At 42.7% G+C, this 15,516-nt stretch overlaps 1 protein-coding gene across 1 annotated transcript; it reads right to left on the bottom strand.

Moving 5' to 3' along the window:
- Nucleotides 1-12,803: 12,803 nt before the first annotated feature.
- On the bottom strand, nt 12,804-13,625 carry LOC308294003 (proteasome activator complex subunit 3-like; the record flags this gene model as incomplete). Its single annotated transcript, XM_080736699.1, has 1 exon — nt 12,804-13,625. The coding sequence occupies one exon, from the start codon at nt 13,623-13,625 to the stop codon at nt 12,804-12,806; it is 822 nt and encodes a 273-aa protein (XP_080592825.1).
- Between the last annotated feature and the right edge of the window lie 1,891 nt (nt 13,626-15,516).

Raw genomic sequence — 15,516 nt, forward strand, 5'->3', positions numbered from 1 at the left:
TGCATGCGTGCCTGCGTGTGTGTGTGTGTGGGGGTGGGGGGGGGGGGGGGGGGGGGGGGGAGTGTGCGTGCGTGCGTGCCTGCGTGTGTGTGTGTGTGTGTGTGTGGGTGGGGGTGGGGGGGGGGAGGATAGGCTCGGCAACAGCGGCTGACGCAGCTCGATTGTCGGTCTGTCCGGCGTTGCCACGGATTAGGTATAATTGCCACGGCATAGGAATCATTGCCGCGGCTGTTGTCGGCAAGTCCGACGACGTCGCGGCAGGTGCCGCTGCCGGAAAATGCACTCGCTGTCCCTCCAAAAATCTGAGGAAAATGTAATGTATGCACTCATCAAGGGGCTTCACTGTTTTTTTATTTGGACTCTCTTTGCAGGAGTACAAGTCACTGATACTCATATGTGTGTAGTATGAGCCAGGCTGTCTTCTGCCTCCTCACAGAAAGATGAAGAGGTGAAACAGACCTCAGTTCATCAGCCATACGTTAGCTCTCAGCACGTGGGCTCCTTCACAGAGAGATGAAGAGGTGAAACAGACTTCAGTCGTCAGACAGACGTTAGCTCTCAGCACGTGGGCGTGGCACAGGGTTCTTTACTCTCTGTTAGAAGAACACCTCAATAGAGCAGAAAAGAAACAAATGAAAGAAAAAATGGACGGACTCCCTGGAGTTAGAGTTATATTCTCTTTCCGGGAAGGGAGCATGGCTGTCAAAACCTGATGGTGGGAATGGATGGATTTGAAACTGAAATGAATAGGCTGGCCCACATTTATCCTGTTGTAGAATCTTCTTTTCAAACTTTTTTTTGTTCTACATTATGTAGGGCTTTAATTAGTTTTCTTTCATACGTGCTGAATGATCAAATTAAGGGGGTAAGATGGTTAGGCAGAAATATTGAATCTATGTTGAAACATTGAAAGTGAGCGGTGGATTTGAGCAGTTAATTTCATTAAGTTATACCCTGTGTGTGTGTGTGTGTGTGTGTGTGTGTGTGTGTGTGCGTGCGTGCGTGCGTGCGTGTGTGTGAGAATATGTGTGTCTTGGCTGCTCAACAGCACCACTGGTCACCAATGTTGTACCTGAACGCGTTCAATGAACAATCGTTCATGGACACGTTAATATTTTGGGCAAACGTGAACTGAATGTTCTGTATTTCTGCTTGAAGAATGTTATTGTCATTGTTCATTCGGAGGTCCGTGAACGGTGGCTCGTTCACGCGGGTGTCCATGGTCGCCCGTCGGCTCGTCTTTTTTTGCGTTCATATGAAGCGCTGGTGTGTGAATCTCCTCCTCGTTACGTCTCACAATTAAATCCTGGCTATACTTCGTCCTATGACGTGTGCTGCTTTTCTTCAAAAAGAAGATCAGCCATTTGTACGATTTAAACCCTGGACCTTTTGATAATGTAGAGTCTTAGAGAGTGTCTTTACATTTTCCCAGCCATTTTAAAAAGACACCCCAGCTAAATTTGTTTAATAACCCTCCTAGATGACAAATCCATTGAGAAACGGACCTTTGCTCTCCACGGTCACAGAACTGCCATTTTTGACCCAACTAGGGCGTTCCACATTTTTGCGGCATAGCAAGGAGAAACAAATTTAACCCTTTGTTTGACTCTCATAACACCTGTGCCTCTGTCACCAAATTGCTGTTTGCAACTAATAGCTGTGTTAATCCTTTAAAAGACATTTTAATCCTGAGCATAATCCAGTGTGCGGACCTTATTTTGACTGAATTCCGAACATTGCTGGCCCCAACACTTTTTGTAGTTAATAATAATAATAATAATAATAACTTACATGTATATAGCGCCTTTCAAGAAAACCAAGGACGCTTAACAATACACTAATAAATATACTAATTCCCAAAAGCCTGCATGAACAAGTGTCTCTTCAGTGCGGACTTGAAGGAGTCTAATGTTGGCATTTGGCGAATCGCCATGGGGAGAGAGTTTCAGAGGGTTGGGGCTGCCACACTGAATGCTCTATCGCCAACTTTCCGCTTGTTGGGAGGAGTTTTGAGGAGCCCCAAGTCAGCAGATCTCAGGTTCCGCTCTAGGGAGTAGTCATGAGGATTACACCCTGCCACTCCGACATGTCTCCTTTCCGACATGTCTCCATTCCGACATTAACCCTATCTCTAACCCTTACCCTAAACTTAACCCCTATGGAAGTGTCGCCACTCCGACAATAAGAAGTCAATTTCGGAGTGGCGACATGTCGGAATGGAGAGCGACAGCCGTCCTTGAGGAGGTCTGGCAGGTACTGTGGAGCTAAATGTTTTCCCCAGAATAGTGATTCACATGGTTAAATGTTAGTGTACTATTTCAAAATGCTACTTTATTTGTTATGGGCCTATACAGACTATAACTGTGACTGAAGAGGGAGTCATAAAATGATAAAAAGATTTTCAAGGTCATAACTCTGGTAAGTTAATGAACTGTTCTTCACTTTTATTAAGTTATTGTCAGAGCTGATAATAATGAGCAGCTTGCTTGTTATAGTCACTAATTGTTATCCTCAGGCAGTCCTTGACAGCTGATGAATAAATCAGAGATGGGAGATGATGGGAGTGTTTGTGTGGATATAGACAGACACACAGACGGAACTCTCTTTGCAGGACTGATACTCAGATGGGATGCCATATACCAGTAATTATAAGCCAAGTCTCCTCACAGAAGATAGATAGAGTTGTCTCCTCAGAGAGATGAAGGAGTGATACAGACTTCAGACAGACTTTAGCTCTCTGAATGTGGGCAGGGCGAGTTCTTTACTCTCTGTTAAAAGAACTATGGCAATATAATTGCCATTTCATACAGTAAGCATGGCTCACACAACTTGGCGGTCAGAGTGGTTTGAGATTATTTAAAGACCCAGTGAAATGAAAAATATGTTTTTCACACTTTTAGAGCTTATCCGTGGTAATCATATGGGCATTCCTAACACTAGATAAATATAGAAAAAAAATTCTTTATATCAAAGGTCCCTAAATAGGCCATTCTTAATTATTTCCTGTGAACAGAAACGTGCTGTGTGATGACCGGTCCGCTTGCATATAAATTAACCTTTGATTACATTCACCTGTTTGTTTCCCATTGCTGGCATTCCTCCAAACACAGCTGTTTTTAATTTAGAGCTACTCCGTTTTGAATCTCATTCAAGATGACTTCCAAACTATGTATTACTCATTGTAAACTTAATGAGCACAATAAAATATGTATAAACATTATAGGTTAGAATAATGAGCAACTTGGTAACACACATTCTGTACAAGAACGTGTCACATTGCTTTGCTACTGAGGGCTACAAACAAAACATTAAGCATCACATGACTCAGACTTTCCCATTGCCTGAACGGCTGGTCCCTTCTGATTGGTTCAGAAACACACAGGCTTCCTTTTCAGACTGAAACATTTCACTGGGTCTTTAAAAGGAAATCATCTCCAGGAGAGTCCTGGTTTCATTTGAATCATCCAAACCCCCTTTTTCCTGTTCCAAAGCAAGCAAGAACAAAAACTGTAGCGTACAGGTAAGACTATTTGGATAGTAAATATAAGTGCACATGGGGCTGAATCAGGATGCTGATGATGATGATGATGAAGACGATGACGACGGCGATGACGACGACGACGACGATGATGGTGGTGTCAAGTGAATAATTTAATGTTAATTTGCATCTGTAATGAAATATGAGTGTGTACAAGCACTTACAGTATATGGTCAAATCAAGAATAATTCTGAACTTTCTGTATTGTTGCATTGCAATTATAATGTGTGGTTGTCACCAGTGGTAGAAAAAGCATATATATATTTTTTTTCTACTTAAAGGACGACTTTGCCACTTTTCAACCTCTCTTCGTGTCATAGGTCCTCACTAATGTTCTTAATAAAATAGCACCATTTCTTTCTACTTGGTCCAAGCCTCTTAGGAGAGCTGTGGGATGTTCAGAAACCCATCATCTTGTGACATCACCGTTTGACCTATTTTTCTTTTAGATTTAGGGAGAACACTCCTCTAACGCTATGGACCAGAGCTAAACAACATCCACCTCACCAAGTTACCATTACCACTCGTACTAACTGTTCTTGTTCTATTATGACTCTAAAGACAAATCCCCAACCTCCTCCAGGGGCACCTCTGTTGAGTCCATGGGATGATTAATTCTTGGTTAATTGGTTGTTGAGAGGTATTTGGACCTGTAGCCCCGGTGGGAAGCCCCCAACACCAGCACTCCCCTGCGAACACCAACCCCATTTGATCTGCACTAATATAATTAACACTTTAACAGGAACACCTGGGCTCACAACACACACACGCACACACGCGTGCACACACACACACACACACACACACACACACACAGTCACAAAGCATCCCAAATGTGCCTTTGAAAGTGCAGAAGATTGCAGGCACAGGATGGCGATAGAACGCGCACACTCTCACATAATGTGCCTTCCTCTCTCTTAACATAGGGGCATGTGGTAATAATGGGGGGCTATTTCCCCAGTCTCCATCTAACTGGCGTGTAATTGAAGGTGTGATGAAGCACCTGATTGGATTAGCCCTGCTCTTCTCGTTGAATTCTGACTAACTGCAGCCTTAAACCGAACCTTGACCTCAATTAACCCTGCACTCATCAGAGAGAGATGAGGGACTCATCCTTCTGCTAATTGACCTGATGAGGCAACGTTGCAATGTAATTTAATTTATTTAAGTACACTGAATCTATGGCATTTACAATCAATACGTACATTGGAGTTTATACAGATTTTCACTGTCTACACGGTACATGGAATCAATGTATTGCACAGTCAACGCAATGTACTGTACTGTACATTGAACCCTACTATAACAATTGGAAAGCCACAATGTGAAATGTGTGCATTCGTGTTTCGACTGCAGACCAGTAGTCCAATTGCTTCCAAAACTGCCGCCAATATTCCTCAGGGATCAGGCCTACTGAAAGTAGCAGAGGCTACTTTTACCCCTTTCAATGTGCATTGATTTTTTTTTTACACTTTGCATACACAGTCCATTATAGATCTAGATTATGGCCACTATTATGGCCACTAGTGTATGTGTACACATACAGTATGCGGACACCATGGACCTATCGCATGCCAGACATACGCCTGGACACGCTTTGAGCGCACACACCACATACCTATTTGGGAAGCACACACAAGACAAGTATTGTGCGGCAGTGTGGATTTGCGGATTAAGCATACAAACAATATGCCATGACCAAGATCACTTTCTGGACCTTTGAACAACAGATAGGCAATAGACTGAATGAGATCGAATGAGAATGACCTGTCCTCTCAAACGAGGAGATCCGACAAGTAATCATTTCTGTATCTGTAATATATTATGCTTACATCAACATCTTCTTTTCTTCTTTTTCGTTAGTCTAAATCCGGTCAGGGTCCCCACAGTGGATCTACAATTTCCATCTGGTACTGTTTTCTGCATCTTCCTCTGTGACTCCTACCTCTGCATCTATAAACCTCCTCTTTGGCCTTCCTCTTCTCCTCTCACCTGACATTTCCATTTTCTGCATCCTTCCCCCAATATAGCCCTTATCCCTACCTTTCTCATATCCAAACAATCTCAATCTCTTGCTTTATCCCCAAACCTTATAATCTGGGATGACCCTCTAATGTAGTAATTTCTGATCATGTCCTTCCTTATCACACTGCCTTCCACCTCTCCTCCTGTGCAACTTCATACATAGAGAAATTGACAACTCGAGGTCAGATTTACATGTACAGTATCAGCTTTGAAGGGACCAATACTGTGAAAAGAATTGGACTACTGGTTAGCCCATCAGAATGAATATTATAAACTCACCGACGGCCTCCTACAGAGTCAAAGATGGATTACATAAACAAGAATGTACATCAGAAGTCAAGATATCTAACACTTGACTTATGAAGGGTTATTCTGCATGCTGAAATGTGTACATCATTAATCAACATTGGTCCCTGTTTCAGGTTGTTAAGCACCAAGGCAGGCTCAGTGTTGCCTTGTTTAAAAGGTTGATTAGCGGCTCTCTCATTTGCTCAATGGAACCGTTGTAAATGCAGGAAGTTAGGGCAAACATTTGAGAATCCCCGTTTCCTCACTTTGTGAAAAAAATTAAATCCAATGCAAAATTCTGTGCATTTCACAGGAATTGTTACCTTCAATGGAGTAACAGAAACAGATAGATGGATAGAAGGATAGATTCAATTGAACGTTTACAATTTCTTATCTCGCCCGCCCTCTTCAAAGTCATACATACAGTCAATACATGTTAACCCCCCCCCCGCAAAGGTCGTATAAGTTGTCTCAAACAAAAAAGACCACGTGAGCGCACCCCAGATGGAAGCAGTCAACATCACTGTTTAGAAGTAAACTAATATGTCATACTCTTCTTAACTCCATAACTCTTCTCCTGTCCTCTGCCCTCCGGTCTCACTCTAGCGAATGAACGCTCCCGGTGCATTGTGGGACTGATAAAATGGATCACTTATGGGATTGCTGTGGACTAGACACTCGTCACATGCCTTGTCAATTTACAGTAATTAAAGATGGTCTATAAGTGATTAATCATGTCTGAAGACGTACCGGTATACACGGTGGGGTGCAGGAAGCATTTCTTGACACCGTTGACAACCAGCATGGTATAAGAGAGATGGAGTGAGGGATAAGATAAGACATTATCGATCGCAGAGGGATATTCAGGAGCAACAGCAGCAACATCCCTGCTGCTTGACATTGGACAATGTCAAGTCTTTATTTCAACAAGTTTACACAGGTGGGCGCTGTGAGCTGACAAGATAGACATAACGTAAATCACTTCGGTTCAGCCTTTACTTGCTTTTTTTGGTTAGAACTTTAGGCCTTAATTCAATGTTATTTTATTATTTTTTGTAGAAGTCCACAGATTGGAAACAACAGTTAACAATGGAGTTTTGGTCAACGAGAGAGAGAGGGCTGTCTACCTGTCTGACTGCCAAGTACTGCCAAGTATGAGTTGCCTGGCTCCAGCCAATAGACCCGCCCACTCTCTGAGTGGACTGCTTCTCTTGGTCTGGTTTTGTCATATGACGCGTCTCTTTCTATCGGTGTCTTGGCAAACCGACCGAAACCGACCAATGAAATCAATGCAAGACGGAGGAGGGGTGGGTCTAACTTTTGAAAATCAACAGAAACAGTGGAGGGAGGGGTGGCTCACCAGCGCTCTTAATTGCTCCCTTTGAACTTCAAAGGGGTTTGAACTGCAGTCATTGATTGAACCATACAAGTGTAAATACTAGCTCGTTAGTGCTTCTCTCTAATCAATGAAACATCAAAGACAACAACTTGATGCCTGTCATACAGGGGGAGGGGAATGTTTTGTGTACACAAGTCAAACACAACCCCTCCCACCAGATCTCTTGTGGTTGGGAATTTCAAATTTTAAATCCCCTCCCCTTTTAAATCAAATAGAATAGGGACAACTTCAGACTCAAGCTCCAGCGCAGAGTCTGAAATCAGGCTAAAGTATGAGCCCTATACTATTACAGCACATGTGTTTGTCAGCATGTTGTTGTGTGTGGATGTCCTACAGGTAATGTTGAATTTAAAAGTGTAGGCCTACTGATACTGACAGTAATATACAGTAAGGTTCATGCGTGTTTTATGAAGTTCACATGCACAATCTGTATGTACACTGTGCTTCATAATAGTGTGCACTGAGGAATGAGAGTGCCCGTCCAAAATAGCCTGCACCGGGGCCCGCCGTAACTACGCTGTATAGCTGGAAACAGCTGTTTAATATGATAATAATTTCATATGAAATCAAATCACGACATCACTGTTCCCGTGTTGGTTCCCAAATCAATCAAGACCTGTTCCTTTGCCGCTTTCTGTCCTGAAGCATTGTCAATATCACATAAGAACATTTAATACAGCCTGCTGTCAATTACATTACAACATTAAATCTATTCAAGAACATAATGATTATGTGATAGTTCAACCGGTAACGTAGGTTGAATTATCGCATCTCTCTTCTTTTCACCGTCATTGTTGGTCAGTCAGTAGAGATTCACTGCCTGCCAGACAACTTCATAATGTGCATCAGTTAATAACGGTGTCTTTCTGCTTCACAGTGTCGTATCCTATGAAACTCATATTCACCAACTATTGCCATGAATTAGATATACTGTATAATTTCTACAGGCTCAACAAATGGTGTTTACAGTCTTGAGTTGAGCTGATGTGGCAGCTGCCTGTCTCATCTATTCAGGCATAAGGGTGTTACCATCATTAACATACATTCCTTTTGTTAATCTAGGAGCTGGGAGGCCAGTGGCCCATTGAGGTGTTGATAACCTGTTGTTTAGACAGAAGACGATTGCTAATATACTCAACCTGTCTGGACAAATGAAGGGGTCCGCCTTTGACTTTGCTTTAAAAGACGATAGAATTGTATGTATTGGTGTGCATTTCCAGGTAGCCGGCAGGCTGTCCGGTGGTCTTCATTGCATCTCCTACAATAAACCTGGAACCTCTGATCGAACCATCTCTGTCCGTCTGCGTTCCTGCCTGCCTGCAATTGCCTGTGCCTCTGCTTATCTTCCTCCAAGCAACAAGGTTGAGAATCGTTAAATTCAACCCACAGTAACTCCGGGTATTATTATAGGCGTAATAGTCTGAACTGAGTAGATCCTACTTTTAATGCCTATGAGGCAGAGTAGGCCTCACCTATCAGCTTTACAGGCAGCTGTTCTGCCAGACAGCTAAGCCATTACTCATTAATCAACTGTGCCTAATGGATCAACTTCAATGAGGCAGAAACTCGCCTAACTTTAGAGGGGGAATTGTGTGTCTGGAAGATAGCTCGCTTAATTTTGACTGGTGAAGTGGGAATGATAGGCTAGTGGTAGAATATTGCAAAATTGCATTGTGATTTGATTGGCTGAGCTGCAATTTGTAGCTATGTTTCTGGAAGGCTGATGATCTACCTAACTTATATAACTTATAAACTATTTTCAATTTTCAAAAAAGTTCAGGGGAGCCAGGGTTAAAAAGGACCCTGTGTTTTTTGCCATACTGTAGGTATAAGAGGGACCCACACACTATTCATACGGAAAGTCAACATTTTAATGGGGCATATATGGGGCAAATGACGTACTTCAAATGCTTACAGAATGAGAGATAAGTTGAATGTGATGTATTGTATGCCACAGTAGCAACCTAGCATAATGAAAATGATTTGCACCTGTGCGAAGTGAGCGGGGCAAACACGACACATGTACATATCTCCTTGTGTGGGCTGTTCTGTCCTTGACGTCAGACCATTTTGGATATCCATACATGGAGATCCGTACTAATACACACAAAGTGAAATGTAGGAGCGGTTCGCACGACCACCCGCTTCAAAGGGTATCAATGCATTGAATGTGAAATGTTCATGTGTAATCAGACGTTTGAATGGTGAAGTAGGTCTATACTATGAAAAAAAAGTATTCTGGTAACAGCAGGTATGTCAGCACCACTGCCTTTATTCCCACTGTTTGTAGGAATAAACACAGAAGCACCCTGGGAGGAAGTGAACTAATAAAAGGGGGAGCCAAACTGAGTTCCTGTGTCTACACAGAAAAGGAGTAAAAACTGCATTGGTAATTTCCTCACACAAAATAATTATTATGTCAATCAGCTGAATCCCGATAATTAATTCATTGTGGCGGGTCAACGGTGAAGCAGTAATTAATTGTTGCCTGCAAGCATTTAGTACCAACAGTCTAAATGCCCTGTTATCTACGCCAAACCAGAGTCAGTGATTTGACCTGACCTGACCGACACTGCCGTCCTTAGCACTCCCTCTAACTAAAGCTATAAGGCTAACAAAAGAAAAAGAAAACGTTTTATTGTGGGCATCCAAGTGGCAAAGGAGTTTAAACCTACCATTGGGGTTCCATTCCTCCACGGAACCTCAGTCCAAAATCCAAACATACAATGCCTTTTTCAGGACAGCCATGGGTGGATTACAATGGTGTCTGCACAAAATTGTTATTTGTGAGCTCGCTTTAGCAAGCACACTCTGTTGTCCTTAGAAACCTTTTTTTGCACCCTACTAGTTCACATTTTCAAGCTACAAATTTCGTTCAAACCTCAACTTGTTCAGCTTTACACGTTATTTATGTCTGCTTGTATTTTTCTCGTTACAAATTCGTATACTTGAGGTTTTTGAAAAAACGTTTCCCAGTAAATTCCTATGGTAAATTAATTCTGTCTTAACATTTATATTACTGCTTGGGCTTGAGCTGAATCGAAAGTCCGTCTGAGGAGGGATGTGTACATTTCCTACTGTAGATAATATCCTTTGTGTAAATAAACGTAATTATTATTAGTGTGGTTGCTATAGGCAACACACTATTGTTCTAGGCCAGAGAATCTTTTGCCAGCAAAGTGAACCTGCTTTAATAGTTAACCTTTTGACTGATGTTATCCGGGTTGTAAAGATGGATATCTTGGACAATATGATGTCCAATCAGTCAAGATTGGTCATATTTCACTTGACATCACAATATATAATATAAATGGTAAGACGGAATTCAGTTCCCAGTGGATTCCTCAGGACTCGCGTCAGTGAAACCACACTTCTAGTTGTGGGCTCGCTGAAAAGCGAGAACAGTATGTTCTCCCAAATCTTTATATACTGGTTTATACTATATAACGGTTATTCTCCTCAAAAGGGCCTTTAGCCGATGATGGATTAGAGTTCTTGGTGACATCACCACCAACAAGTGCGACCTGATATAAATACAAATACAAAAACAATCACATGAAATCTTTTGTAGTACTGTATGTTCTCCCTAATCTTTATATAGTAAAGATTTGTGGGCTCGCCGGAAGCGTATATGTTCTCCCAGGCCAGTATGTTTTCCCAAATCTTTATATACTAAGGTTATTCTCCTCAAAAAAACGTCAGACAGTACAAAGGCAGGGCCTTTCGCCATGCGAACCCACACTGTTTCATAGGAACGGTATTTCTAGTTTTGGTTTGTTCTGTCTGTCTGATTCGACTTCTTGTGCCAGCCAAGAATTCGGGGTAGAAACATACATACAGTACAGTACATACATAGATGTGGTACTGGTAGGCTTGCCCCTTGGGAGCCATGGTGGGGGGGAAAAAATAAGATGTACAAGTTTACGATACCGTAAGTTATCAAATGCAGTGTGTGTCAATTGTATTGCATTATGGTAAAGCATTAACTGCAAGTAGTACATTCATTCCTACAAATTGAATCATGTCCAGTACAGAAAATAATTATGCTGAAACAAAACAAAAGGCTTGCAAGGCACAAACAGTAAACCTTTGGTGCAGTCAGACAGATAAGCCAGCGTGGAGCACAGGGAATAAAGTGGCGAGCCTATGTCACTGGTTCTCAATATGGGGTATGGGGACCGCCAGGGGTCCCTGTGGGGGTTCGAGGGGGCCTAGCTAAATCATTGACCAAATGGATCCTTATGGGTCTGTAACTCTGAGTCTACAAATGGATCCTTACAGTCCAAGATTTCCACAGTCCATGTCTGTTTCTGTCTGCCCTTCAATTTTGCCCAAATATGACCCATTATCAGAGTTCATGACATAACATTAAGTAAAAAAAAAAAAAGGAATGTATTTCTTTCTTTAAAATGTTAATCTTTGATGTACCAGCTTGAGCAAGTTCTGGGATCAGGGAAAACTGGACACAAACAGACACTTCATGAATAAGGCTGTGTCCACCAAATACTATTTTTTTCTTTCTTGAGCGCAACGTATGCTTTGAATTGCTTTTCATATTATACGCTACGCTGGAAACGCACAGCTGGCTATTCTGTGCTGTGCGTCGCTCACATGCTGCAAAATCTGCTTTCTGAGAGTGCCACGCTTTAAGGTGAGAAAGGCCTATCAGTCCTTCCCTGTCGCTGGGCACGTTTTTTAATACAACCAGACGGTCTCTGTTGCATCCTGTCTGTCTCTTCATTGTCACTGTGAAAACAAAACGAAAATGAAAATAATGGAGGAAAAAAAGATCTTAAACAAGACAGGGTCCAATAACAGCCGGAATGGAACATAAATGTGTTACATAAAACAAAATGAAGAAAAAATAAATAACAAAAATTATTTCACTTGCATTTATCTTAATTATAATCTGTTTCTGGTGCCTATATAGAGTCAACTTTGTAATGGGGCAACAACCACACTACATTTTAAGCTGTTTGCATGTAACTGTGTAAAGTACTGTAAAGGACATTTACAGTACAAAAAGACAGGCTTTTTGTGAGAATAACTCCAGAAAAAAAGACTCACACAGGTAGACCGATTTCTAGACAGCTTGCTTCCTACATAGCCAAAATGCAACAAGTCTTGTTGAACTAAAGTATACAAATGACTCTGTAGCTGTCAAGTCAATGTCTCTCTCCCTCTCTCTCTCCTTCTCCTTTTCCCATCTCCCCCTCTCCTCCTCTCTGTCCCTGTCTTTGAACACAGATATTGGCAGCATCCTCTTTGGTCAGCTGCTCTCTGGATGGAATAACTATCGTTAGGTCCCAGTTCGTACTTCATCAATGGTAGTAGACTACAGATCTACAAAAACAGGTCTGTGGACTTGCGTTCCAGCCCTGAAGTAGGCATGCCAACCCGGCACCCACTCACGGATGATAGTTTTTTGGGACTCTTCACCGTCTGTCTGTCTGTTTCTCTCTTTCTCTATTGGGTTCTGTTGTGGTTTGGTGGGGACAGAGGCAGGTGGCAGAAAGGGACTTGAGGTGGAGGCTGCAGCAGTCAGATGGACATTCAGTACAGTGAGTCCGTATTGCTGCTTCTGGGTGTTTTGATCTTCTCAATGTTCTTCAGGATCATGTCGTGTAAAGTAACATAATAGTTTCTTAGCTCACAAACTATGATCTTCAGACTGATGTATTCCTTCTCGTCCGTCTCTGTTACTGTACGCCGGAAGTCCTCCACCTGTGGGTATTTGACAATTTTGGCCATCTGGTTTGCACGTGTGATGTAGTATTTTGATATCTGATCAAGGTAAGACTCCGCCTCCAGCCCTACTACTCCGAGTTCAGTTACAGTCTCCTCTTGGATTGACACGCCAAAGTTGTTGCCGTCCTCTATCTTGGGAATGAGCAGCTGGACCCACATTTTAACCGTGTTGCATTTCTCTATGAGTGTCCTGATCTCTGGTTTGACCTTTTCAATCAGGTCTACGAGCTTATCGTTGCTCTTCATCACCCCACTGGGCATGACTAAGGCCTTTTTGCCAGTCGTCTTGTCATCCACAGCTCCCTTTTTCTTTATTTTTATTTTCTTAACTTGTTTTACGCCGGTGAACTTCTGGTCTGGCAATAAAGTTGAATCTGAATCTGAATCTGAATTTGAATCTGAATCCACGTTTGAGAGCAGAACAGGGCTGGTCGCTGTCAGGTTTATCTCGGAGTGGATCTCGCTCAGTTCGGTGATGTTTACACAGGGATCTTTGAGGAAGTTATCCAGTTCCAATAACTTCCTTGGGAAGAAATTAGCCACAAGGTCCTCTGCTTCTCCTTTGATCCTTTCCCTGAAAGCATCCACCTTGGATTTGATTGCATTATCCACTTTAAGGAGTGACATCTTATTGGAAGTAAAGATTGTCCTAATAAAGCACCCTAGCTGTGTAGCTTTCCTACTATGCCAGCTACACTCGAGTGTGAGATCACTTCTTCCTATTTATCCACCTGCAGGTCTTTCGAAGGAAATGGACAATCTCAAGAGCATCTCAACACATTATATAAGCTGACCAGATATCTGACGTCACACACAACAACATTTCTTATGTAGGCCTCACAATGCCACTTTGTGCAGTCCAACCATATGGGTATCCTAAATTTGGCACTGAATGCTTGGACGTTGGTAGGAGGAACCATGGAGGAATCAAACCCCAGTCTCAACATTGATGGGCAGGACAACCCTTGCGCCACCCTGACTCCAATAATAATGTTTTCTTTTTTTGCCTCACTAGTGAGACTGTGGCTGTAGGAATTGTCAGTGTTGATCAGTTCAAGCCAATTTGTTCTAGTGGGTGTAACTAGTGGGACATATTTAGACTCTTAAGCTGGTTGCACACCGCTGCGTTTTGTCGTTGCGAAATGCATTTTTCAGGGCAAGGAGAGAGAGATAGAGAGAGCAAGGGACCCAGTGGTTCGAAAATAAATACGAAACAGGAGGCAGTGCAAACGTGATTGACATGACGTGAGGTTGATTTATTTCATTATGTGCTCCGAAATTCTCTCCGATATTCGGCCGAAAAAACACAGCAGTGTGCAACGACCTTTAGGGTTAGGGTTTATCTGTGCAACTGGTGTGCATCTTTCAGCGGATGTGAGGAGCGCAATGCGCAAAGAGCGAAAGAGAGATGCATGCTTTGTTTCTTCTTCAGTAATTACACTTACTGGAAAATATGTCCAGACCATGCATCTTGAACACATACGTCAGCAGCTATTGAGCAGGGCAAAAATTATGATGAAGAACACCACCCCCAAGTAATGGACTGTTTGTGACAATATGGAATAGCAAGCGCCTGAGGCGTCTCAAAGCTTGGGGCTTAGGACTCGATCAGGGAGATTTTGTATCCCCCCTGAAGCTGCCAGAGTCTTGAACAAAGACAAAACAATCTGCATTCAATCTGTGTAAACCCGGGCCCCCTTGTACTTTCGTTTTATTCCTCACGGACATACAGCCCAGAGTGAGTGTGAACTGCTTACGGTCAGGGAGTGTGGAATGGAGTTGAGACTCATTGATTGTCAGTCTTCAATGTGTTTAGACACCACTGAGACTGCAGGAGTCCCACAGCTCTCATCCTCCCCAGCTGGAGGGCCAACAAGTGTAGCCTTACTGCAAGCGTCAGACTCTATCACACACTTCGTACTACCAACAGGGGGTGGTGTTGTGCAGTCTGGTTTATTAACCAGGCTACAACAAGTGTGCACGTATCTGGGGTCTGCATTCATATCTTGCACGTCCAAAACCGCTTGTTTTGTATTTATCATTTTAAAAACGATTTAAACTAGTGAAAATAGCTGATCTACAAGCACTCAACGCCTCACACCGCTAGTCTTGTGGGAGCGTTTCGCTGTTACTACGTGTCATCTTTTCGACACCCAAACCTAACCCATACCCTAACCCTAACCTCTGTGGGGTGAGTCGCTAACCCTCCCGACGCTCCGTTATGTCGAAATGATGACACGTAGTAGTAGCGAGATTTCACCTAGTCTTGTGCGACAGTCTTATGATGAAGCAGCTAGGGCTTTACTTTACAAAAAAACGTACACATTTGAAACTTGGAGATACAAGGTTTCTGCCTGACAGTGATGATATTATGCTGTGTGTGCGTGTGTGTGTGTGTGTGTGTGTGTGTGTGTGTGTGTTTATGTGGTGCACCATCTGCCTGCAGAGTGCTTTGATAAATCAGGAGCTGCTCGTGAGTGACACCTCTGTCAGACACTATTTGCGACAAACTCTTGAC

Source organism: Nannobrachium achirus (genome assembly GCF_963921795.1).
Source record: "Nannobrachium achirus genome assembly, chromosome: 11".
Taxonomy (NCBI): Eukaryota; Metazoa; Chordata; class Actinopteri; order Myctophiformes; family Myctophidae; genus Nannobrachium; species Nannobrachium achirus.